This window comes from Nipponia nippon, unplaced genomic scaffold, assembly GCF_047370975.1.
Source record: "Nipponia nippon isolate SJK-2023a ecotype South Korea unplaced genomic scaffold, ASM4737097v1 scaffold_1, whole genome shotgun sequence".
Taxonomy (NCBI): Eukaryota; Metazoa; Chordata; class Aves; order Pelecaniformes; family Threskiornithidae; genus Nipponia; species Nipponia nippon.
The window spans coordinates 23535042-23562284 of NW_028262290.1; the positions used below are offsets into that span (position 1 = coordinate 23535042).

A 27243-nucleotide genomic window follows, 5' to 3' on the forward strand; every position below is an offset into this window, starting at 1 on the left:
AGTTGTTCCTGTTTCTGAAGCCAGCTCTTTGTTAAAATCATATTTGAATTGGTGATGAAAATAAGTCTTAAATGACATGAGAATTAGGTCAGAATGCGTGTCCTTCATTCAGTGTTCCTTTACATTTCAACATTAATCCTTGTAGATGGGTTACTTGGGGTATACCTTATAAAATTTCCGAAGTCATCCAAAATGTGACAGAAATTGTTGTTGCCGGTTGTTACTACATTTCTCATGCCTGGTGTTGGGTCTTTCTAGAAGAATTCAAACGTCATTGCACAGTTTCATAACCTGCAGTTCTCTGTAAACTCTGTAAGTGCTGAAATACTGTTGAATCCTGAATCTCCAATCTCTATTATGAAATTATTTTCTGGTGACAGTAGAGATAATTCTGTACCTGCACTTGCAGGGTAGTATGATGCACCTGTTATCTTAAACATATTTAAGTACTTCAGCTGCATTTTGTGTTGCCTGGCATCTTTTGTACTGCTCTTACAAATGCTTCAAAGGAGGAACACTTTTAAAGTATACAGTATTAGGAAACAAATGCAACTAACTGGTAGGTCTTTGCTATTTATTGCCGGGAAGTGAAGTGTTCCCAGGGTCATGCTTCCAGAGAAATCGGAGATGAAAACTAGAAGTCTCCGACGGCCGGGGATCTGGTGTGGTCTGTGCTCTTATGCAAAGCAGAACTAATGCTCTGGTGTTGCAGCTGAAGCAGTCTGTGCAGAACCCTGAAAAATGTGTCTCTGCTGTAGGCATTTTCAGTTTGTAAATCATTGTTGTAACTAAGCATTAAGCAAGCAATATTTCCTAATGACTATGATGAGACAAAACTATTGTACTTCATTGCTGCCAAGGGAATGGGAGACCTACTGGAAATTGCCATAACTAAAAAGCAACAAATCAGAACTTCTTCTGAAGTCAAAGTGTGAACAAGTCACAACTGTGGCTTCAAGTGACACATTCTTTCCATTTGTGATTTTAAACTACCTTCTGGATAAGGAAAAATGAGGAGACATTTGGAACAGAATTTGTTGTGTGGTATGTACGGTTTGCAGAAAACAGGAGGGGGGTGAATGCAGTGAGCCAAGACAGCAGCAAGGGAGGCAGAGCAGTGTGATACCTTTGTGAATCACGGCTTAAAGGCCGATCCCAGTGCTTGTAAGCAGTGCGAGGAGTGACCAGTAATCGCTTCCTAGCAGGAGAAGGATTTCACTGGCTTGTGATGACACCATCTCACAGGGGTGGCCATGCAGCCGTGCAATCTGAGCTGGCCCCTCTTGACTTTCAACGTCTAGAGCGCTGCTATTTCAGACAACTGCGTGTTTGAATGTGTGCCTACATTAACAGCTGCTCATGTGGAAGCTGAACTGGTTCCTCTTATACAAGAATCCTTCTGCAGATAGGTTAGCAAAAGAAGTTTTACCAAATGTGAACAGAAGCTCTTTGTAAAACATTAAATATTTCTGGTGTATTAAGTTATGTTTATCTAAATATCAGAAGGCAGGAATCCAGATGAAGGATCAAGTATATGCAATATCTCGTTTCCCTTTGCCAAAGAAAAAAGAACAGATAACATTCTCTTAATGCAGAGCAAGAAGAAAATCGTAGTAAATTTGTTTTGAACTGTAGAATATGAATTCCATATTGAGCCAAATTCCTTAGTATGAGGAGTTTTTCAAATAACATAATCTCTGGCAGGTAAGTTTTCTAGTAGAAGGGCTGAGATAGCCTTGCAGTGGTGTGACGGTAGTAATGTTTAAAGGTTGTGCTGGCTTAATGAAGTGTGCATATTGAAACAAAACTAGTTAATAAAGGTAGTGGATTTCTGCTAGGATGTAAGAATTGAAATGCCATATGCTCATCCTCCTATTGTTGTTGTCTCATTACAGGCTGAACATCTCGCTTGGTTTGTTTTGGTACAGATATTTTCAGACAAAAAATGAAGTATGTAGACACCCATAGGTTTAAGCTGGCAAGCACAGTTTCTGTAGATGACATAAAGAATAATGGAGTACCCCACTGAAAGTCATGGCAGCTTGTATGTGGACTGTTCAATCCTGCCAGACATGTTCCTTACAGAACTGGTTTTCCCATTTATGGTATTGGTTTGAATCCTCGTGTCAGTCGATGAACACCAGTGATGAACACATGGAGCTTGAACTGAAGGCTGTTTTCAAAAATTTTAATTATACTACAAGTCAAAGCTTTATTCTTTATTTCAAAGGTCAAGGAACTGTTTTTTTTAAATCTAATGTTTACTAGAATTACAGCCTGCAAATGTGCACAGATAATGAGCGTGTGTGTCCTTAATCTGTGCACCCCTATGCCAAAAGGATGTTTAGGAATAGCAAGCAAGGCCTCCAGTGAGATCAGTTTGAAATAAATCTGATGTAAGGAATTCTGGTTTTTGTCATTTGTCATCAGATTGGTATTTAATATACCACCAGCTCTGTTCTTATTCATCACCCTGACTTACTGACATATTTTCTTGGTCTCAGTGCTACAGTTTGGGAAGTGTAGATCACATTACCTACCTCGCAAAGGTGTGCTTCACCCACCAAGCGCCATTGTTTTGGCAGTAAGTGAATTCTTCAGTTTCAAAACATTAGTCAATTCTCTTTGGTTTTTAGAGTTAACGCTGTCTGCTTTGCAAAGTGAGCAACGCATTTGCTAGTATGGTACACTTTGTTTAGTTAAGGACATGGTCGTTTTGTCCGTTTTTCACATGAAATGCAACAGTGGTTAGGGGAACTGTCGGCCTTGTCTTAACCTGGTCCTCCAGAAAGCCTCTGCAGATGGAGCAAACGCTTTGAGGATTAAAAGGCGGTCTGGCAATACAGCTGGAGATGTGTCTATTCCCTGCATTTTCAGGCTTTCCAGGACCCTGGGGATTTCATATTGGGCATTTGGAGTCACTCTGCCAGAAGTCCAATAGCTTTGTAGAAACTTTTGGCCTTTAGGTATGTTCTGAAATTCAAAGGTGTACAGTTTTGAAAGCTCTTGTCTTCCTCCAGGCAACAAGCTATGCTCCAGTAGAGCAATTAGGAATACTTTATATGCATTTTTAAGCCGAGAAAGCAATCTAACTGCAAGTCTGTTTTTAAATCTTAACTAATGTAAGGGTACAAAGCCACAGACTTCACCTGCTGCTGGCACCCAGGCAGCTGCTACTTTATTCCCAATGTGCTTCCCTGCCCTGGCGCTAGTGCTAGCACGCATCTGACCCCAAGGAGCTGGATCGGGAAGCTGTGCCAGTTAGCCCTACCAGAAATTTACTCTCACTCCCTTCCTAACTCTGCCCCTCCCCATCGTTTCATCTTCTGCCCTACACTCCATGCCTCTATCACGCTTCACCTCAGCTTGAGATGTACCCTGTTTCTCATGCACCAAGGATTCTGTTCCAAAAACTTATTTCTTCCCCATAACTTTTTTCCATTTTGTTGTCTTCATTGCTTACAGCACGCTATCCCCCACCTTATTGGAGCCATTGTTCTTTACCAACTATCTTTATTTGCCTAGCCTAGTCTATGCTGAAGGCTCTTTATGGGATGGAAGATACCATATTTTGAAGAGAGGGTTATCAGTTGTCTCCAGTTCACCAGTTCACTGCTATCAGTAGTAGTCATCATCTTAATTTACACTTTCCTGTAATAAAGATAAAAGAAGCTAACCTTGTTGTATGAACCTTGCTTTCGGTTTTACTTTCTTTCTCTACCGCTGTAGTTGATTCTTTTGGTACTTTCATTAAATCAAAGTCATGCGTGGATTGCTTCAGCTTTCAATAGATAATGTCCGAAATCTGACCTGTGAACAAGCTGAGCTTGGCTTAGGTCGGTGGATATGAGGAGTCTGTGCACCACTTGTGAGACTCTCCGGGTAGTGGGACTGGATGGAGACCAGTCTCTGCTCCATGGAACAGGGTATTGTAGCCTCTGGGCTCTTGCGGTCTACAGCAGCAGCATAGATCACAGGAACAGCATAGAGGGATGCCCCAGGTTTACCGCCCTTCTTTTGGCTATGGCTCCATAATAGGCTTATGCTGGGCATATAGAGGATGCCTCTAGAGTGGACGTACACCGCTGGAGATACTCCCCTTCCATTGCAAGATTCTTGATGTAGGACAGAGTTAGTCTATTGAGGACAAAACAGATGTTAAAAGATGAGACCAGCATGGTTCCTAGTTACCGCCAAGTGTCAGTGAGCTGGTAGAGCCAGCTGCACATCTACCATGGTTTATGAACATACCTCGGCTTTTTCAGCTGTGCCCTGTCCCCTCACAGATGAGACAAGGATTCGCACCTTGCAAGGTGCAACGGTGGGGAGGAGAGGATGTGGAGTCGGTGCCGTGGAGTCCGTTATCGCTGCATGGCCAGTTAGCCAGCAGTTTGGAGACCACAAACCATATGTGAGAGCCACTGAGGCACAAGATAGAGCATGTTTTCTTCATAAAAAATATTTTCTGCAAGTAACTTCCCCTAGTTTGGGGTTTTTTTTTGTAGGCAAGCAAGCATTAGGATCTGAGGTTAGTGTGACTTTTTGGCACATGAAGGAAGAATGCTGAAAGTAATGGATCAAAAAGAGTAAGGAGAAAGATTCAGAGCGGGAGATTAGCAACTTCCTTAGAAACTGCAGATGTTTCTGAGGAAAGCTGGGCAGACACAGTCATGCTCCTGGCAAAAAGAACAGTTTTGGGAAAATCTTCTCGTTTTCATTCTTCCAGTTACAGACAGCTAAGTGTCATTTTACTGGAGCTCTCAAACCAAGCAAAACATTCCCAGTTTTGTAACAAGAAACATATGCAGAATTGGAGTTTTTCCTCTTGACTAAAACTGGTAAGATTTTTATTGTGAATTTTATTTGTAACATCATTTAAGATGTTTCTGTATACTGGGACTCAGAAGGCTGTGTTTCTGAAACGATAAAGCAGGAGTAGTGTCTGGTTCTGACTTAACTACCCGCAGAGTAAGTTTAGAATGTCAGGTTCTAAATTAAGTATCAGAATATGTGATTTCCCTGTCTATTTTTTACATGCGGGTATTGGATCGGGAGCTCTTTCAGCTGGTTGACTTTAACCAAAGCCAAGTTCAAACAGGGCCATTCAGTTCTTTATTCTCTACTTTCTGGGGTTTTTTTTATTGATACTTTGTCTCTTGAATCTCAGTCTCTGCCTCCCTTTCACTGCACAAAAAAGATTGTTGTAGTTACTTAAATTTGAATCTGCCAGCGATAGGTTGGGATTTATCCCGTGACCTAAGTTGCATTAGCATTAATGAGATGCAGTCAGAAGAGGGTACATGGAGCAGGCAGTTTGCAGCTTGAACTGCTGTGTGCCTTAAGGCCTTTACAAGTCCCGTCCGAGTATTTAAGGAGCTGTGTCAGGTTGGGCATCTCCCTTCTGTTTACCTATAAAAGGAAATTAACTTTTTATGGATGGAGACTCTTAATGGAATGGAAATGAATTCTTTATTCCCACTCCACTGTCAGATTCCAGACGGTCTGGTTATAGTACTGTCACGTAATCGACACTTCCCTTCACACTCGTCTTGGTTAATGTCTGACAAAAGGTCTTGGAAATTGCAGGGTCGGTTCCATTTCATTTTCTTGGTTTTCCTAAAATAGTTCATCTTTAAGAGGAGTAAATTAATATTTAAATTCTTAATTTGCTTAAAACAGGTTTGTTTTTTTAAATGTTCCAGTACATACAGATAGGTCCAACAGTGAGGAGCATACTTACATAATACAGAGCAGTAGCACAGAAATAGTCTTCCAGAAGCTGGAATACCAGTATCACTGCTGGTTTATTACAGTCTTGTGGATGCCAGGATCTGCGTGGAGGGGAACAGTTCTGGTTTCTCTGAACTTCAAAGCTACCGTGGGGTAAATCTCCATAAACTTCATTTGAAATCTCAGACACATATTACATTTTCTTTGTCCTGGAAATCTCATGACATAAGGCTGTTTGTGTCTGTTTTGTTAAAAACACTGTCAGAACAATCTCCCTCGTGTTATTCTAGTGCTCCTGTTTCTGGCTCACACGCGGGTGAGGTGTGACAACTTAAACTGAAGTTGACTCATGTTTTTTGAATGGCAGAAAACATTTCTGTTTTAGAATTAATGCTTACTTTATCTGTACCTTTTGTTCCTTTTGATTCCTCTTGTCCCTTAAGAGTTTGCTGGAAATGCGCATTCCACAGTGAGTCAGCACGGCCTGCTGGACTGAGCAGAAGGCAGAGTTGGGAGTTATAAATCCAAGCACTTACTTGCTGTGTGGCCTTAAAAACTTGCTTAACCTCTGCTTCCCCACCAGTAAAATCAGTATAACTTAGCAATCTTTGAGCGATGTTGTCGTTAATATGCATAAAAAGACTTTAAAAATAAATACTGGTACTGATAGCCTGTAGGCTTTTTTACTCAAAGTAATGGTATTAATTTTACACAATATATTCTAAGCATAATCTAATGACAAAGGAATATATATTCCTTGATATGTGAATTATTAATCTCATTGCTGTTTCCTATTATTTCTTTAGCACTCTTAGGAATGCATGAATCGCAGACAAAAGCTCTGATCGTACATCATCACTGTCTGGCTGAGACTCCTGCACCAGTTTGTGAAGTCCCATTGATTTCAGTGGCTGTGGGCAAGAGCAGTTGGTGTCCAGAGATGATTTAGATCCAGAATCATGGCCAAGTATGGAAGACCTGCCTGTTGTCAGCTAGGCATAATGGAAATGGAAGAAGACTGAAGTACAGAATCTGAGCCTGGTGTCTGCCGTTTCCTAAAGTTTTTAAGAAACCCGTTCCCAGGGTCAGTACCTCTGGCTGAGGTTCAGTGTAGGCAGAGTAGGAAGGATTGTGACCAAGGCACTTCCCTTTCTTCTTTCTGGTGGATGTAGGGGCTCTCACATTTCCCTGTTGAGCAGGGGATCAGTTTTCATTCTGGAAACAAGTTTGGCAGCAAGAGGATGTATGAGCTATGGAATCCGAGCTTTGGAAGGTCTTCAGTGACATTTCTCCATTCTTAGCACATCATTTTAACGACAGCACTTGATGGCCGGGTCCTAAATCCAGCACCCAGTCTCAGAAGTCAGGCCAGACATTGCATGTTTGTGTGCAGGAAGCTAGGGGAGTGCTCTCCAGCCGTGTCTTGAGCGGCTGTGGAGCTACTTTGCTCAGACTGCTGCAATCCCACAGTTACTCTAACTTTCACAGGGTGAAGAAGAGTTTTTATAAAGGGGCTTCTTTCTTTCCCATAGCATTTCCAAGTCTTACCCATTCTGCTCCCTGGGTTGTCAGTCCAGGCACTCACCCAGGTTCGTATCTTAAAGGTCTTATTCAGCTCGTACGGCCCTTGCCAGCACCTGGTCCTGTGCAGCAGAGGTTAGTGCCGCAACCCCTCACTGGGGTGGCCATGGAGGAGGCAAACAGTTCGTTCTCAGAGCAGACAGGGGCTGGTGGCCCAACATGTCTCCTGGTATCCAGAAGGAAAAAGTTCAGGAAGCTTCGGGGGAGGGAGGAGGGGAAGTAAAAGAAATCAAGAATCCACTGAGAGACACGGGAAGGAAGAATAAAGGGAGCTCAAGGTCCTGACGGCAGGTAGTACTTTATGAGGCTTTATTTTGGCTGCAAAACTCATGGCTTTCACCACCACTGTGCACAGCGTTGGACTGCGGGAGCAAAACGCACCGGTGTTCGGGCTGCTGCATTGTGGAAAGCTGCCTAGAAACGTTGCCTTGATTTTGGTGGGGCTCTTGGTGCAACATAGCTATTATCAGAGACACCTACCTAGTATGGAAACAGCGAGACTAAAAGAGCATTTTTAGGGCTAAAAGAGGTGTAAGTTAGGCAGTCAGAGCTCCTGTGTAACCTTCATTGTTTCTGTTTTCTGCTGTGTTGTGCTTTATAAAATGCCCTTTACCACAGATTGTATTGCACTGGGCTGGGACAAGATCAAGTGTGAACCTCTCTCGTCGGGTGTTCGTGTCTTAGCCTGCATTGGCCACGCTGACCTCTAAGAGATCTGTCACTTACATTGACTGTTACATGTAAAAATAATAGTAATTCTGATTCTAGAAAAATCTTTCTCCCTCTGCAGTCAAAGGTCCATCTTCCTTTAGAGCAGTTGTATCCTTTGCATTCCCTTACTTGGCTGCTTGCTCATCTTTCATGAGGATAAACAGAGTTTGAGGGAATTTCCCAGGTGGAAACTCCCTGTTCTTTATGAGAACACTGTGTGCAGTGTTAACTGTGTGCAACAGCCACTTCGCTTTACTTTCGGTCCAGTATCATTTTTATTAGCTTCATTGTCTTTTTTTTTGGGGGGGAAAGGTGAGAAAACAACTTACTGACCTGTTATTAGTTGTCCAGATTCCAGTCTCACTTGCCCCACTGTAAATCCAGAGTAACTCCACTGAAGCAATGCTGTTACTCCAGCTTTCGACAATGGAATTGCCCATCTTCGTTGTCTTGAGGCTCATTGTACGCAGAGATATCCGGCAGAGATTGACAAAGCTGTCTAATAAACAAAACTGTCTCTTTCTAGCTGTGTGAATGGCAGGCAACTCTCCAACCATTCACAGTCCAGAAAAGTATTTTTGGATATGGGCAGCTCATCAGTTCATCAGAGAGATTGCTGTGCCTTAGCAGGGCAGCTAACTTAGGACAAGTGACTTATCCAGCGGATTTTGTCTTAGCAGTTCTGTGAATGTAAATATCTGGTTATACTTTAAGACAGAAACACAAAAGGATGGGAATACTGATTGACAATTACTCTGGGAATGGGGGAAGAGATGGGTAAGCTGAGTTACATTGCTTACATGCTGTCACTGGCAGACTATAAGTATCTTTAAGTGAAAAAAGTGTAGATTCCTCTTCTAAAGACAAGATTAACTGTTTCCTACTGCCAGATAACTCTTCAAGAAGTCGTTACAATTTGTAAAGAAATTTCTTTGCCGTTACAAATCACCAGCTCAGGCAGATTTTAGTGTCCCCCCATCACCCTGCTGCACTGTCCATGTTGAAGACACCCCCCTTTTATTCTGCCAAAGCTGGGTTGTTGTTTTGTTGGGTTTTCTTTAATGAACCAGCTCTAAAATGAGATGCTTGCCTGCTTTTGTGAGTCTGGATGATAGAGTTGATCCTTTGGTTGAACTGTACTGATGAGCAGGCTGAGGCTTTCTGAAAGCTCTGTCAGTTTAGGTCCATTCAGTTCTCTGCGACACCAAAATAAGCTTAAGGTTTGGAAGAGATGGTTTTACAGCCAAATGATCTTAATGATTTCCTAAGCAATTTTAAGAAAAATAGCTATAACAAGTGCAAAGTGCAAGCCCTTAGCCTGTTCTCTCAGTCCTTGCAGATGCAGGTACTAATGTGACTAATTCAGCAACAGTGCTTGTATTGGTAAAAACTGCTTGCAAAACTAAGAGGTGCAAGATAATTCTTAATGCATGAAACTTGGCTACTCAGTGTTAAGTGGTGAATCTAGCTAAATTAAACATTGGTTAAAATGCTTAGGCTCTGCTTGCAACACCTTTAGCTTTAAACTCTGAACGCATTTTCTTTGTATTGGGAAAAAGAAAAAAAAAAGGTAACTTGGAGTTTTAATAATGAGGTGGTTTGAAGACCAAGTCCTGAAACAAGTCCTGAAAGCAGGAAAATTATTCTGAATAGCATATTGGAAAGCGAATGAAGGTAAAGCCAGCTCTCTGTGGGGAAGGGAGAGTTGGTTAGCCATCTCAGCCAAGTACAAAACAGAAAGTCTAAATGAACTAGACTAGATGTGTCTTTCTATGTAAAGAGTGACTTACATCAAGTAAAAAGCCATGTGATTCAGGCAAGGAAAAATACTGTCTCACTGAAGTAATGAAGTATGATTGAAGATTGAATAATGAAGTATGATTCTTTTAAAAATAAAATTAGAATTCAGTTCTGTAGTTCCCCCACCCCATTTCAATGGCACCCTGCCTCATGAGTTTTCAGTGGCTTTGTCTTTACTTTCCATGTTTATTCATCATTTATATTACACTGAAGGCCTTTTTGTGAGAAAGTGATATTATCCTGCCATGATTACTTCACGGACATATAAAATTCTATGCTGTTTTCTTAATTTACATACCAGGTATCTTTTTCCCCTATGCTAACAATGAAGGACAGAGTCCAGCACAGACTTTGTAAGTCACAGGCAGTGTAGTTCCAGAAAGGCTGATGTGCATGAGATTATCATCACAAAAGACTTCCAGAGACCTTGCAGGTACGGAAACTGGAGAGGAACTGGCTCCTGTTCCAGCTAATGGCAATGCAGTCTTTGTGGACATAGCCCAAATTCCTCTGTCAGTGGATGCCTGCAGTGTGCTTCTAGAGCTGTGCAGCATAAATGTGATGGGTCAAAGCCATCCTCTTTTAGCTTTGGATTGTAAAATATAGAATAGTAAAAATTCCCGTAGGCCCATTGAAATCCACCTCCCGAACTCCTGACCAGCAGAACTGGGTTCTGCTGGTGGCAGGGAGCGCGCTGTCGGCCCCAGCAGCAAGGTCTGCCGCTTGGTTCCTGAGCTGCTTGGATACCTGGACTCACCTGAAAACTTTCGGTTGTTCTGAGGTCTGAGTGCAAGGCTGCCAGTCCGTGCGTGTCACCGCATAATTGACCTGATACCGTTCATTTATCAGAAAGACTATCGCTGACTTGAGGAGCAATAGATCCAGCCCACTAGCTATGTGTGGTGCCAGAAACCTACACCAAGGCACCCCAGTTCTTTGTGCCATTTGTTTGAAGTGGCACCCCCCCTTTTTTGGACCAGTGTAGTTACTTTGGGAACAAAGATGTAACAGGTATGAATGGAGCTTTATAACACTGTGAGACAGACTGGGATGTGCAAAACCAAGACTTTTGAGGAGCCAGTATTTATGTAGATAACTGTATTATGTTCGAGAGAAATACAGGGCAAGTACAGAAAGAATGTAAACATGGATGTGAATGGAATGGACTAAACCAGTGCAAGCCTGGCTGGTGGGTGCTGAGAAAGGATGCAAAAAAAAGTAATGAAAAAGAGAGTACAGCATGGAAAATCAGGGGCCAATTCTATCAAACTAAAATTGGGAAAATATGAAGTAAATAGATTCAGTGCTGATGGAGTTACTCTGGATTTAAGTATCTGTTTAACTGACAGCTGTACCTGGCCTTAAGCACTGGATAGGGTAGGGTAGGGTAGGGTAGGGTGGGGTAGGGTAGGGTAGGGTAGGGTAGGGTAGTTCAGTGGGAAGGGACATACAGTGATCATCTAGTCCAACTGCCTGACCACTTCAGGGCTGACCAAAAGTTAAAGCATGTTGTTAAGGGCATTGTCCAAATGCCTCTTAAACACGGACAGGCTTGGGGCATCCACCACCTCTCTAGGAAGCCTGTTCCAGTGTTTGACCATCCTCTCGGTAAAGAAATGCTTCCTGATGTCCAGTCTAACCTCCCCTGGCACAGCTTTGAACCATTCCCACGTGTCCTATCACTGGATCCCAGGGAGGAGAGCTCAGCACCTCCCTCTCTGCTTCCCCTCCTCAGGAAGCTGCAGAGAGCAATGAGGTCGCCCCTCAGCCTCCTTCTCTCCAAACTAGACAAACCCAAAGTCCTTAGCTGCTCCTCACAGGACATGACTTCCAGCCCTTTCACCAGCTGTGTTGCCCTCCTCTGGACACATTCAAGGACCTTAACTGACTTCATGCTTCTCCATAGTCTTCTAGTTCTTTCCCTGAAACAACTTCTTTCTATCACTGTAACACGATTCACCATTTTACAAAGACTATCCATGTTCTTTATCATGTGTAGCCTAGTGTTCCCCAGCTGAGAGCAGGGCCAGTTTGTGGTAGGCATGACACAAGCACCCTGTTTCTCCATAGCACGCAAACCCTGTTCAGACATTACCCGAGTATTAATCACCACCGTACCCTAGAGCTGAGATTGCTGATGGCAAGGCTTGGTAATAATAATGGTGTTTCATATCTTCACGAAGTGCATCAGGAAGTAAACTGTTTCTGGAGAGATACCAACTGACATCACGGGAGGCTGAGCCACGGTCTGCAGGAGCCAGCAAGACATTTTCTGTAGACAGCAGTGTTGCTAACAAGACTTGTCGCTTTTCATGCTAAACAGAAAGAAAAACACAGACCATCTGAGCTGACCTTAGTATTCCTCATTCTCTGACAAGCATGTGCATGCAGCATTATGCTATGTGGACAATTGTCATTTTCCACCCCAAAAGTTACTTCAATCTGTTTCCTGTCTATGGCATTAATTTGCAATCAACTTTGGGATTTCTTCTAAAGCATGCCATTCATTTCTAATTTATATTTTTTAAATATCACAAAAATATTTGCATTAGCATTAAATAATAACCATCACTTGTAGTATCCATGAGGATGGTCCTTACAGAGGAAGAAGACAGTAAGCCATGGCTTTCTTGGGTCTCTCTATCCCAATGTATGTTGTAAACTCAGTGACAAAAGCACAAAACTATTTTCCACCCTAAGATACACCCATTTGAACTTACAGCAGATCCAAATTTTACAAAGCTTTCATTCTATATGGGCTTTTATGACGAGCCACATCCCCATCATCATCTTTGAGTGCATTCCAGTAATGCCTTAAGCACCGTGCCCGACATCTGTCCAGTGGGGTTTGTTCTCTCAGTGTTGCCATGTGTCCGTGCTTTCCAATTGAGCTTTTCAACAAAAAAAGCATCAGTCTCTCTAGACTCTGCTTCCTGCTACTTTTGCTCAAACTTGCCTTCCTTAGATAACGCCCGTCTTCACCCAGATATCCAAAGCAATTTAGCAGGCTACTGAGTAGCTTCAGCAGTTGCAGGTGCTGTGTGGGAAGATATAGACTTTTCTTCTCAAAATAGCTCTTCTGTGAACTTGTGTGCTATTTCCTTTTCCTGCCTCCTAAGACCTTGAAGAGTTCCCTAATTTTGGTTGTTGGAAAGCTGTCACTAAACTCTTCTCATCATTGCCTAAACAGAAACAAAACAAATTTCAGTATGCATGACTATCTCAAAACCAGCGCCTGCTAGGAGCCTACAATTCTGGGACAGCTCTTCTGACGGTGAGACTCCGTCCTGCGGGCGATGATAGCAGTCGAGGTGCATTGACTCCATTGCGTTTGACCCATTTGGCAATGTGTGTCTGCTGTGACATGCAGGGCTTTCCACCATCCAAACCTGCCCCAAATGCCTACAGCTAGTCCTCTAACACAAAGGCCTCTTCTTCAGAAGTGGACGTTTTATCCTTGGAAGACAACGACTAACAGCATCACCAAAAGCCCTGTCTGCCCTTTTGGCACACTAAAGATCCCCTGAGCTTTCTCAATAAGTTTTTTTCAGTTTCTTTGCAAAAAGCCTTCCCTCTTCAAATGCAATTTTTCCATCCCCCCTGCTGTCCCATTCAGTGTTAGGAATGAATCATGGTTTTGAAGTAAATTCATCGTCTGTTCGAATCGAGTTCAAAGTTTCTCAGCACTGCAAATGAAACTAATTTTTGCTGTCTCAAGGATGGCCTGGCCTCATAGAATCATAGAATCGTTTAGGTTGGAAAAGACCCTTAAGATCATCGAGTCCAACCATTAACCTATCACTGCCAACTCCACCACTAAACCATGTCCCTAAGCACCACATCTACCCGTCTTTTAAATACCTCCAGGGATGGGGACTCAAGCACTTCCCTGGGCAGCCTGTTCCAGTGCCTGACTGCCCTTTTGGTGAAGAAGTTTTTCCTAATAGCCAACCTAAACTTCCCCTGGCGCAGCTTGAGCCCGTTTTCTCCTGTCCTAATTGTGATGTCATGTGAGAAGGGAAGGAATAGAGGGAAAGATTGGGCTGGTCCTGACGTCAGACTTGCTGCTTCTGCCATTGCCAGAGCAGTGGGAAGAGGGGAGGGTAGTGCCTGCTGCAGCTGAGTGGGCTGTCTTCATGAACCACAGGTAGCACAGGGAGGAAAAGCAGGCGTGGGACTACACAGGCAAATGGAGAGAAACCTGCATGTCCATGTAATCCACTACAGCAGGCAGGAGTCTTGTGGAAAATTAGTGCATTAAGAGTATTGGTCACTATAGTTGCGGTTAGTGAGATTCATTAGGAACACTCACTCTCAGTTATTCCTGAAGCATCTTTCAACCATGGGATTTCAAAGCATCTACCAGAAAAAAAAAAAAAAAACAAACAACAAACATTAAAAAACCCACAATATTTAAAAGGTTTTGAGCCCCAAATCGACACTTCCCACTTAGAATCATAGAATCTTTAAGGTTGGAAAAGACCCTTAAGATCATCGAGTCCAACCATTAAATGGATGGTATAAATAAAATTGTATAAACAAGAACTCAGTTAATTTGCAAAGCCAAGCACTCAGAAAATGTTACAAATATATTTCTGTCCAAATTTATTGTGTTGTTTTTTTACACAGGGGCTGCAGCTCTCAAAGCATCTTACATACACCCAAAAATCTTCACTATGCCTCTGTAAGAAGGTGAGATATGGACTGGGTAAGTGGCAATAAAGTGGATGGAAAACTGTCTGGACTGCCTGACTCAAAAGGTTGGGATCAGCAGTACAAAATCCATCTGGTGGCAGGTTACTACTAGTGGTGTCCCTCTGGGACCGATACTGGGGCCAGCACTGTTTAAAGCATTTATTGACAACTGGAACCTGTGGGTGATACCAAATTGCAGGGATGTGGTTGATATGCTGGAGGGCAGGGCTGCTGTTTAGAGGGACCCTGACAGTGGGAGGAATGGACTGACAGGAGCCTCATGACAATCCACAGAGGCAAATGCCAAGTCCTTCACGTGGGATGGAATAACCTTGTGCAACAGTTCAGTATGGTCAACTGTCTAGAAAGCAGCTTTTCAGAAAGGGACCTGGGTGTCCTGGTGGACCTCAAGCTGAACGTGTGGCAGCAATAGGCCACAGTGGCAAAGACCAGCCGTATGCTGGGCTGTGTTAGCAAGGGTATAGCCAGGAGGTCAAGAGCGGTCATTCTTCTCTTTTATTCCACACTTGTGAAACCACAGCTGGAGTACTGTGTCCACTCTGGGGTTCCCCAGTTCAAGAAACTCATTGACAAACTGGAGCAATACCAGCAGAAGGTCACCAGGATGGTTAGGGGGCAGCAGCACACGATGTCTGAACAGAGGCAGTCAGAGCTGGGTTCGTCCGGTCCCATGAAGAAAAGCCCAAGGGGAGATGTTTTTGCTCTCCACAACTCAGTAACGAGAGCCAGACGCTTCTGTGTGGTGCACACTGATAAGATGAAAGGCAATGGGCACAAACTGCAGCAAGGGAAATTTTCACCATGAGGGTAGTTCAGCACTGGAACAGGCTGCCCAGAGAAGCTGTGTCATTTCCATCCCAGCAGACGTTCAAAACTTGACAAGGTTCTGAGCCATCCGATCTCGACTGGACTCTGCGTGGGAGGAGGGACAAGATGACTTCCCAAGGTCTCTTCCAACCTAAATGACCCCAGTTCTCAGGGGAAGGGCCACTGAGGGGAAGTTCAGCCCCACTAAAAGCTATTGCTTCTGATATGAAACCTACTGATTGAGGGGGATGTGAAATGCTTTTCATGCCATCCCATGAAAACAGTTGAGATTTTAGAATTTTCAAATTTTTTTAGTAGGTGAACACCAAGGCCTTTCTAGGTTTCATCTGTTGGGGTTTTTTTGTTGTTTTTTTGTTTTTTTTTTTCTCTAAAAGGACATGAGAAAAGATTAGCTATTTGTCTGGTAATCAAATAGTAATTGAACGTGAACCTGGAGATCTTTCATCCAAGAAGAGTGCCCTGATCTTCAGGCCAGAAAGTGCTAGCCTCCCTCTGCTTTCCCTGGCACAGCATATACTTTATCAGAAAAGTAGCTCCGAAAAGAGTAAGTGAGGCATTTTTGCAGGGAAAATAATTTAGTTAGAAATTTCTGATCAGGTCTATATGGCCCCTGCAGTGCAGGACCACACAACAACTTTAGAACAAAAAATAAAGAAAAAACTCACTCACATTGCAACCACTGTATTTCTGAAATAGAAGGAAATTGTGAAGACAAAGAAGTTGGCCAGTATTTTGGGATTAACACCTCTGAAATGTGAAATACGTCCCAAGACAGATTATAATCATAAATGATAGAGCTTTGGTTTTGTGTCTCATGCAGTAATGATGTATTTGATCTGAGCAGAGACTTCCCACAGAAAAAAAGCAAGAATGAGACTTCAGGCTTTCAGCTCACATGGTCATCAGGCATCTTGTGACCGTGGTGCTTTTGTGTGTGGCAAGAGGGGCAGGGGTAACTACAGTTTTGGAGCAGACTTCATGAGCAAGATTAAAATGCCTTCAGTGATAAAGACTGTGGCGTTATCTTCCTTGCATCACTCAAACAGTGCAAAGAGACATAAATCTGTCCTAAATATCACATCACATCTTTGTTGGTGCTTCTTCACCACCCTTTTTGCCAGAGACGGTTAGTTACAGCTGGAAAATGCTCTCATCTGCATGATAGTGTCCTGGACATCATCCTGTCGGCCAAGTCTGAAGAGGTGAACATGGGGGAAAAACTGACCCTTGCGATTCTTATTGCCTTTCCTTCGGTTGAGTCCAGACTGCATTCAGTTGAAAATTTTATATTTTATCTTTCCATTCTAATCTTCCATTGCAGTCATGAGCTCTCCAGGGCGGGCATTGCCTCTGCCTGGGTGACCAGGGCCTACCACAGCAGGTTCCTGGCCCCTGGGCACTAGTGCCATAGAGTAATACTTATCCCCAGCCATCCAGATGTGGGCACAGTTGTACTGTGGATAATGGCGATAGCAAAATGAGAACCAGGAGGCAGTTATTTTTATACTCTTGGTAATTACATGGCATTTGGGGTCAGCACGTGGAACAGCAAAAGCCTTGCTACCATGCTGTGTGTAGGCTATCAGTGTTATACTACGTTGTCTTGAATGCTATGAAGACTTTTTTTCCAGTTCCCAAATTGCTTGGTGAATACAGGGAAGGTTGTGCTGAATGCTCAAAAATTGACCATCCTGACTTGTAGCTGGCTGGCACTTGGGTGAGGCCAAAGGAGGCTTAAAGCTGCCCTTTGCCATCACAGGCACATTTGGGAGTTCCCGAGGAACCTAAGAGCACTTGGCTTCCCACAGGCACCCTGGGAATCCCAGGAAATCTTTTGTTACAAGGTATTTGATGTCTTGATTATGGTTCTGCTGAAGCACAGATCCTGGATCCTTGCTTTGACCCCTGGATCCCACTCCCCTCCCTGCTTCTTTGTTCCCTGCCCCAGCCGTTTGCACGGGCCCTGCACCCCACCCCGCACCCTCTCTTGCTGCGGAGGGGGAGGACATCCCTGCTAGACTGCTAACAAAGTTTTTCTCAGAAAAAGCTTCACCACATCCAAAGCCAGGATGTAACTCCAGAGAAAAACATCACTTTCCTGAATGGGGCCACTGTGTTCAAATCAGGCAAGGAAAGTTTTTAAATAGCTTTAGCAAAGCCTGTTTACCAAGCCTGTGAACTCTCAGGCCATGAGAGGGAGCTTTTAAAATGCTCTTCATGTACAGGAAAGCCTTTTGTCTTCATGAGTTCAACACGGCCCCATCCTGGCTGCACTGCCCTGCTTGCCAGCGGGCTCCCATCCTTTGCCCCTCCACTCTCCGCCGCTTGCTGAAAGCGAAAGATGCCGGCAGCTCGCGGTGACGCAGCCGTCCGGTTTTGGAGCGGTTCTTATCTCGTGTTTATACTCTCAGCGTACCGTGCGTGGTCGCAAAAGAAGCCTGCTCCAGATCTGCCTGCCTTGGCTGGCGACAGAAAATGTACTGCCTGACGCATCAGAGGGCTGACTAAGTCAAAGGGGTTTCATTTGCTTTCCATCACCCCAATGTTTTCATTTCTTCTTTCACTTTTAATAAATCTTTAGGTTTAGCAGGCCATTGTGTGTGAGAGGCCATGCACAATTTGGCAGGGAGGGTGTTAGTTGTTAAACTATTAGCCTTAAAAAATAGTTTTATCTCATGGTGAGAAGATGAGTGTTTCTGACAAGCCTGTGGCAACAGACATAAGAAGTCCCATAACCACAGTTAAATAACAAGAGATTCTTACAGCTCGGAGCCAGGGACAGGGTCAGGCACCTGACTGCCTCGGCACCTTGCATTTAAACAGTCAGCTATGCCGCTGTGGTAGTTGTCATCAGGCGCTGATGTCATACACAGTTATTCTCTCCTGTGGCCTCGTTTCACGTCTCTGTAACCCTGGGGTCTTCACCACAGAAAAAATCAATGCGATAAAGTGAGGAGCAAGGCAGGGTTTAAGATATTTGAGTTTCTTAGTTGTATTTCTAGATAATCCCGTGTTCAGTATTGGAGGAGATGGTCTTATTAAAGGTGTTTAACTTTTGAAGTTTCAGAACTTCTCATTTGCAAAACAACCCAATCACGTTCTTTTACATTTTGTACCTGTAAGCAGATATACCTACATAACAATTTGAGGCCCAGCTGGATGGATTATTCTTGTTGAGCTTTTGGATGGAAATCTTCTTGAGCTTTTTAAAATATTCATGACTGGATTATAACATTTTGATATGTGGTCTTGTTTTTGGAAGATGGGTTGGAATGTTTTTATCTTTAAGTTTGTAATTTTTCTTACTGTTGCAAATCTTCCTAGAGGAGGAGGCAGATTTAATCTTTTTAAGAGGCCCTCTCAGGCTTATAACCACCACAGGCTGTATCCTATATGGGGACCCTTTGACAGTGTCTTGGAGTATTTATCTGCAAACTTATCAAAGCTCAAATATCTGATTAGTTCTGATATAGACAGCCTCTGCTCAGATGCTCCAGCATCCATGAGTACAACTTGCTTCTCCCTCGTTTGGATCAATAATGGCTAATAAGGATGAAGGTAACACATCAAACTCCTTCAGCGTACTATTTCTGCTTTCTGACAAGCTGTTGGCTGAAAGGAGGGACCCTGCAGGCAGTTTCTGTTAAGAAGAAAAAATAACAATAAACAGGTTTTTTTTAATGCAATCCCTTTCATTTACAAAGCATGAGCAAAAGTCTGTTTCTTTTAGAGCATAAGAAATCAAATAGGAGTGACAGCATCTTGGAACTGGGAACAAAGATGTTATCTTTTAGCCAAAAATCTGTGCTAGGGTGGGGGGATTTTCCCTGCTATGAAGACTTCTATGTTTGTCTGCACTTAGCTGCTATCTTTTTTCCCCTGCTCTGTCTGCATGTCTTTTACATTCACACAAACCACCAGAGATAGCAAAGGAGCCGCTCTGCCTTTGTTATGAGGTGAAATCTTCCTTGTTTGAGTGATTTGGTTCTAGAGGGGCATCTAAGCCTTTCTGTAATGATGGGAAGTGGCTATGTCCAGCCCCTAACGTTACGTATCGTTGTAATAGCTCTGAAGGTCTAAGGACACAGACAAGGAAAGGATTGTAGGTCTAATTTGTCATAACACCAACCTATGCACTCAAAAACTATGCATATATCTTTGGGCAACCAAGGTTTTTTATAGGTCTGTGACAGAAGCTGGATTTTTCATGGTACTAGTTGGGACCGATTGCTTTGAGATCAATTTATTTTTAATAAAATAATTTTAATAGGTCAAGGTAATGACACCCATGGACCACAGAGGGTGTTGGCAAGGGGAGAGGTGATATGCTTGAGGGGTACAGCAACAGGTAGGGAGCACCTGAGGACTGAGAGGGATTAGCAGGTGAAGGATGTGTGAAACATTGCAGGATGACGTGAAGCAAACATCTCCGCTGATCTGCTGATTTTTAGTAGCTAGTAGAGGTGAATATTATTTCCTAGGCTTATTTTTGGTAGGTCTTTCCTGAGAACTGGCGAGTAGAGATGGGACAGTTGTTTTGTGAAAAATGTTCTCTCACGGGAAGCTGGCTTACAGGTTTTCTTGGAGAGGTCGTCCTGCGGGGCGGCGGTCCTGGGCTCGCTTCCGCAGAGACCGCAGCGCATCCCAGCTGGAGTCTTCCCCCCTCAAATTCTGCACCGGGGAAAGCAGTAATAAGAAATCCAAAATCCAGTCGTGAATTTTCTTGTGATGTTAATATTTTTTCCTTGTCTTGTCTTGTCTGATAAACTTGTCCAGCCATCCCCAAGTCGTTTTGAGTATCTTTTCTGCCACATAAAAAAGCACACCACTGATTCCCTTCTGGTTAGTTTAGCTATGAGAGGGCGTGAGCGTGGTTATGTGTGGGTGTGGTGCATGCGTATGCTTATCAAGATCAGCTAATGCCAGAAAACTAATTACAGCTTCACTGTCGTTGTGATCTCTTCTGTGGAAGAGAATTTTTCAGAAGAATATTCCTTGCATTAGAGGTGAAATCAGATCCCCGTTCTGCACTTGCTGTGTTTGGAGCGTTGCCAAAAAAACTCTTTAAAAAAGGCATTCCTGCTGGAATATGTCACAGACTATTCTCGCTCCCAGCTCTGACGGGCTTCAGATGAGGAGCTGGAATGCAGACCTCCCAGTCACACGCAGGAGTGGCAGCGTTTGTGGGGCTCAGGTTGCAACCTAGAGAAAATAAGCACCAAGGCAGGGGCAATATCGCAGGAAAATGACAGGGAGAAATAAGCAAATGCCATGTGCTCTGTGTAGGGAGCTCAGCAAATCCACAGCTCTACAAATCTGCATTTAACACTAGCCAGAGCTTAAGTCAGTGTAATGATTAGCTGGGATTTACACAGGCGTACTTGTACTAAAAAGTTATTTTTATTGCTTTTAAAAGGCAATATCCCCACCATAGAATGGGCTGCCTAAAGAGCACAGTGAAAAGCAAGGAGAGGAGGAAGCATCTGAGCTGAGTAAGGTGAGAATTAGATCATGCAAAACTCTTCAAGGCAGAGCATTAGATGCAGATTCCTCTTCATCTTCTGGTTAGCCCACCTCCCTTAGAAGGGACTACTCTGCTGTAAGGAGAAAGAAGTGTAAATATATATATTCTGAGCTAGGGATAATTTCATTTTAGGTTCTTTGTTTCCCAGGTTTGTTTTAAACAAGCAGGACCCACCCGCTCCCAGTAAATATTTCCTCCTTCCTTTGGTGTCCTGTCAGATTAAACCTGGAATATCTTTTAGAGAGCATGTGAAAATGGGTCTATTTTCACCAGGTAACTGTCATGAATATCAACATACCGAGTAGAACAGACTGTGATGATAAAAATGTTGATCTCTGTGGCTGCTGCAAGAGCGACATGAAGTGAATCTCACTGATATTTAATTTGCAAACTGAATTGCACCTATTTAGGGAGGGGAAAAACAGCACCATTCATATTGATGAGAAATTCTGCGTTTAAAAACATTCCTTATTAATGATTCAAAACATACAGTTCCTAGGAGCTGTAAACAAGTTCAGTATTCTGTACACTAATCCATAACCATTATCATATGTAGAGAACAAGAAGTTACTCACAAACAGATGTTCTCTCTGCCAAACCCATTCATTTAATGCACATTTTATTTTCCAAGTCCTAGTTAGCAGCTTTCTGCGGTGGGCAGATTACATGAAAGGCTGGAAAAATGGGGATTAGTTTGCCTGCAAAGGAGCAATGTCTTCATGTTTGTTCTGGAGTCTTTTCCATTTTGCCTTGCAGTGGAAGAGTTATTCATCTTGAACTTGCTGTCATTGCCCTGGAGGGCATTCAGCTTTATGTTTCCAGGCACTGTGAGGCACTACGAGATGCCAAACTTGTTCTATTACCGGAGAGCTGCATCATTAAATGTGCTCTCTGCACTGACCGGTAATGAAGCCTGGCATTCACAAATGCTTATGCCCAGGGATGGCAATTACCTTGCCTAAGTTATAGGTGAGCTTTCAGGGAAAGGTATGCCAAAAGCTAAGGGTGGAGGAAGGAAGGAAGGAAGGAAGGAAGGAAGGAAGGAAGGAAGAGAAAGAAAGAAAGAAAGAAAGAAAGAAAGAAAGAAAGAAAGAAAGAAAGAAAGAAAGAAAGAAAGAAAGAAAGAAAGAAGGAAGGAAGGAAGGAAGGAAGGAAGGAAGGAAAGAAAGAAAGAAGAAAGAAGGAAGGAAGGAAAGAAAGAAAGGAAGAAAGGAAGAAAGAAAGGAAAGGAAGAAAGAAAGGAAAGGAAGAAAGAAAGGAAGAAAGGAAGAAAGAAAGAAGGAAAGAAAGAAAGGAAGAAAGAAAGAAAGGAAGAAAGGAAGAAAGGAAGAAAGGAAGGAAGGAAGGAAGGAAGGAAGGAAGGAAGGAAGGAAGGAAGGAAAGAAAGAAAGAAAGAAAGAAAGAAAGAAAGAAAGAAAGAAAGAAAGAAAGAAAGAAAGAAAGAAAGAAAGAAAGAAAGAAAAGAAAGAAAAGAAAGAAAAGAAAACCTTAAAAGGAGCAGTCCAAAAAGCAAGAAGGGAACAGGCAGCCTTGAGGCTGTTAAAAAATACTATATTAAAATCCCAGGTAAAAGTTGTGCCACGATTTGAAAAGAACACAATGTGGTGAGAAAAGGCCATTTCACAGCTCAATAGGAACATTAAGGATGCTATCCCAGGCAATAAGTTAATGTGTAAAAAATGAGAAGCTTACCCGAATTAGGAGAACAGGAAAGCCCATAAAGCATGGCAAGTCAACCATATACCAGAAATTAAAAGGGCTAAAAAAGAACGTGAGTTGAGCCTTGCAAAGACTGATAGTAAATAGTTCTTCATATAGTGAAGGCAGGAAGCCAACTAGTTTGATGACAAATAAGTAAAAGGGCACTTGTCTTCTCAGACAAGGAAACAGCAGAAATGTTCAGTGAGCTTTATGTACCAGGCTTTCCTGCTGAAGACATAAGGGAGAGCCCCAAACCCAGCATATTCTTGATACCAATTCATCAGAAGAGTTAGACCAATCTGAATGGAATTCACAGGGCATATCAGGCCAAACAGATAGGCTGGAGGTCAGTAAACCAGCAGGAGCAGGCACCATTTACATGATAGTTCACATGTGAAGCTGCAGAGCTGCTGGCCAAGGTGTGTAAACTGTCATTACAAATGGCCTCTGTGCTGGAGGAGGGCAGAGTGGCCAGTGTAGCTCCCAGTTAGAGGGGTCTTGGGGAACAACAGACCAGTGAGTCTGACTTCCATTCCTCCTACGACAGCAGAGCCATAAGACCACTGTACACACAGGGAAACCCGAAGTTGAAGGAAGCAGTCAGCACGATTTCTGTAAGGGACAATCCTGCCTCATCAGTCTGCTGGAAGTCCACGGGGGTGGTAACAAGTACATAGATAAACTGGACATACTGGATTTTCAGAAAGCTTTTGGCAGTTTCTCAACAAAGGTTATGAAGATACAAAGTCACCATGGACTGGAGAAAAGGTCTTTTTGTAATTTGAAAGTGGAAAGGAAAGGTTAGGTCTCAACAGTGACTTTTCAGGATGGAGAAAAAGCAGAAACAGAACCCCTAGGAATCACTTCTGCATCTGGTATCATTCAACATCTTTACCAGCAGCCTGGAGAATGGTGTGTGTCGTGGGATGCCCAGGTTTGCAGTCAATAGCAAGCTCATTTGTCTGGTGAAATGCTGAGCTGTTGGTGAAGAACTCCAGGAGGACTTAACAAAAGCAAGGGAGCAGACAGAAAGGTGGCACACAAGCTTCAGCGTACACAAAGGTGAGATGATGTCTTGGGTAGAATAATCTAAACCATGTTTACTCACAACTGGCAGCCACCACTCAAGAAAAAGCTCTTGGAGTCACCATTGACCATTCCCTGAGAACCTCGGCTCAGTGTGCCGTGGCAGCCAGAAAGCCAGGAAAGTGGTGACTGTTCTCAGGGAGGCTACTGAGAAGAAGACGGAGGGCACCGTTTTGCTGCTCCAGCTTGGTGCACCACATCTAGGGTAGCGTGCGTGGTTCTGGTCTCTGCATCTGAAGTTTAGAAACAGCAGTTTAGAGATGGGCAGCCAAACGGGCCAAGGGGATCAGCTTCCTTATGAGGAAAGACTGGAAAGCCAGGACTGCTTGCATTAGAGAGGAGATCGCTGGGGCGTGATCAAGACTTTTTTGTGAACTTATTTTCAAAGAACAGAGGTGGGTGTGAAGTCTGGTCACCTGGCAGTGAGGGAGTAACTCGCTAAAAAGATAAGCATTTGTTTCCAGGAAGCCAACGGCTTTGTTGGTGGTGTAGGTAGTTCCCCAGATGAACTTGTTGTCACAGGGACGAGGCTCGTTCCTGTGATCTCATCACACCCTGTGCCCAGCAGGCTCTGCAGGTGGCTAAGCAACGTCCTCTGTTCTGCAGGAAGTCAAGTTTTCGCTCTGTCACTCTTGAGCCAAGACCTGATCCAGTCCGTGGGTGTGCAGTAGTGCTGGAGCTTTTACTTGAGAAGAAGCAGAGGTCCTGAGATCAGCAACAGGGCATTTCCATTAGAGCCAGGCATTTGCTCCAGTCTTCTGGCTGACTTGTTTTGAGTGTCTTTTTCTGTTATGTGGTTTGCAGTTGTGTCCCAAAGGAAAAGAACTTATATACGTGCCCTTTATGCTCTTTATAGTATATTAAAATAAAGGGAAAAAAACCCAAAACACTTTGTTTTGAGTTTCCTTCGAAACAGGATTTTTTTGGTTGTCTTTGGATTTTTTTTGCCTTGTTTTCTTTTACTGGTTAATGTCATCATTCATCTTTCCTGTTTTTGCTGTAGGACTTCTTAGATGGTTCACAGATGTGCACTGGAAATTATCTCACAGGAAATTAGAAGGTAGCATGTTGAATCTTGAACACAAATAATCTTCATTTGTAACTTGAGTTGTTATTGCTCAGAAAAGCAGACAGAAAGAGATTTCACTAGATCTTGCTGCTTTGGTTTCCCTTTTCCCTGGAATTTTTAAAAACTGCCTCCCAATACTTGCACAAGCCCCCAAATACATTTTTTACAATAACATCACAGCTCAGTTGGCAACCTTCCCCAAAACAAGTCTTTCCTCATCCCATACTCTCTTCATCCCTTTGCTAAACGCAGTGGAACTTTCTAATCAATAAAACCTGTTTTTTTCTTTTCCTTCATCTCTTCCCATTTAAAACAGCTTGTTGCCCTGTTCAAGTATCTATTTATGCTGTTTACTGCAAAAAGCCAGGCTGATTTGTAGACACATTTCCCTGGTTCTCCCTATCAGCTGTTCTTCTTGGGATCTCCTTCGTGTCTATTTCTCCACTCACGCTTGTACTTGAGCTCCTAGACATGACTGTCTCTCAACTTTCCAGGTCTAAGCAGAGTAGTTTCTGCCACATCTGCTCCACACTCTGAGTGTCTTTGGCGATGCTGAACCTTTTACCTTTCCTAACTTTGCATCTCCCTGTTTCAGACAGGACAGCCTCTCTCTAGCAGAAGGCTATGACTCTCAGGGCCAACAGTGACAGCCCTATACCATCTGGCCCAGTAAAATAATATTCCCAACTATTTCTGTGGTAAAAAACACTTGGTTGGAATGTGAACTATTCACTGGAGATGGTGGCAAACATCCCCATGCCTGCTGTCCCACCGAACGTTAGAGTTAATAATGTTCCTGCAGAGAAGCTGCATGACGATTCAGCAGAGAAAGGTGGCTGAGCATCAAGCATATCAAGCATCCCTGGAAATTGTATCATGTTATTTTCATTAGTTTCTGACCTTGGTAAGCTGGGATTGACTGAATGCTCTGAGGGAGTTCAAAATGAGAATGGCTGAATCGCAGCAGATTCACTGGAGTGATCGAAGGCAACTGCAAACAGAAATCTGCATGAATCATCCTAAAGAAAGAGGCCAGAGAAAAGGGTGGGTGTGCTTTGTACATAGCTCTTCTGGGAACGTGAACTTCTCAGGAGCTTCTGCTTTCCTGTAATGGTGCAAATCTGAAGGGAATCTACTGATTTCTATGAATTGCTCTAGATACGTATGGGCTCTGCTGGGAACATGAGGTACAGCCCAAGCTCTTACACCTAGCCTGTCCTTAGACCTACCTGTTTTTCACCTGCTGTAGATCCATATACGTGGGAGGGCATCACCCCAGAACAAAGGCCCAGGGCACAGCAGGGACAAATCTGTACCCAGAGACATTATGGGACCATGGCCTCAGCTTCTTCCACTGCGATTTCCCGAATGTGTGGAGAAAAGGAGCTAGTCTTCTTGGGCAGAGGCTGGAGAACAGCGCCTCTGGCAGTAGGGCCATGCCATGCCTGCATGTTGCTGCTTTGCACAGCCTTTCTTTCACACCCCATCTGACCAGTCATGCCGTTCACCCTTCTACACCTCCCACACTTGCCAGCGTGGGCAGGCAAGAGGACTATCAAGAGCTAATTGGCTTGACAGGGAGATGCATGGATTTTTTTAGTGTTTTTTCTGCAGATTGAGGGACTGGCAATGCCATGAAGGGTATTGGTCTGAATCCCACACATCAGCAGTGTCCCAGCACCCTTGCGCTTTGACAGTAGCTGTATGGTCTTTGTAAAACTGGTGTCATCTAGTTCATAGTAAACAGCTGCCTGGTAAATATGGCAATCACCAAGCCTTTGCTTGGAATCCCAGAAGGGAACTAGCTGCCCCATCCTCTGCATGTCCCATGGTTGTTTCTAGAAAGGCATGTAGTACACCTGCCATCCTCAAACCAATTAATAGTTCCCACTGTTCATCTCTGGTGAAGAATGCTGTCCCTTCAACGTGCTGAGCTGCTGGTGAGACCACTCCTGAATGTCATAGAATAGAATCACAGAATGGTTTGGCTTGGAAGGGACCTCAAAGATCATCTGGTTCCAACCCTCCTGCCATGGGCAGAGACACCTTCCACTGGACCAGGTTGCTCAAAGCCCCATCCAACCTGGCCTTGAACACTGCCAGGGATGGGGCATCCAGAACTTCTCTGGGCAACCTGTTCCAGTGCCTCGCTACCCTCAGAGTGAAGAATTTCTTCCTTATATCTAATCTCACTCTACCCTCTTTCAGTTTAAAGCCATTACCCTTTGTCCTATCACTATGTGCCCTTGTAAAAAGTCCCTCTCCAGCTTTCTTGTAGGCCCCCTTCAGGTACTGGAAGGCTGCTGTAAGGTCTCCCCAGAGCCTTCTCTTCTCCAGGCTGAACAACCCCAACTCTCTCAGCCTGTCTTCATAGGAGAGGTGCTCCAGCCCACTGATCATCTTCATGGCCCTCCTCTGGACTCGCTCCAACAGGCCCATGTCCTTCTGTTGGAATGAGCTGGGTGAGACCAGGCAGTTTAAATCATCTGTCAGCTTG

General features: G+C 43.6%; 1 protein-coding gene across 6 annotated transcripts in view; it reads left to right on the forward strand.

Moving 5' to 3' along the window:
* The window catches only part of ANKRD46 (ankyrin repeat domain 46), a 53611-nt gene that overhangs the window by 22494 nt on the left and 3874 nt on the right, over positions 1-27243 (forward strand). For all 6 annotated transcript variants that reach the window (XM_087748826.1, XM_087748821.1, XM_087748839.1 and 3 more), the window contains exon 4: positions 14452-14514. In XM_087748826.1, coding sequence (XP_087604952.1) covers positions 14452-14514 — 63 coding nt within the window. The remainder of the gene's footprint in view (positions 1-14451; positions 14515-27243) is intronic.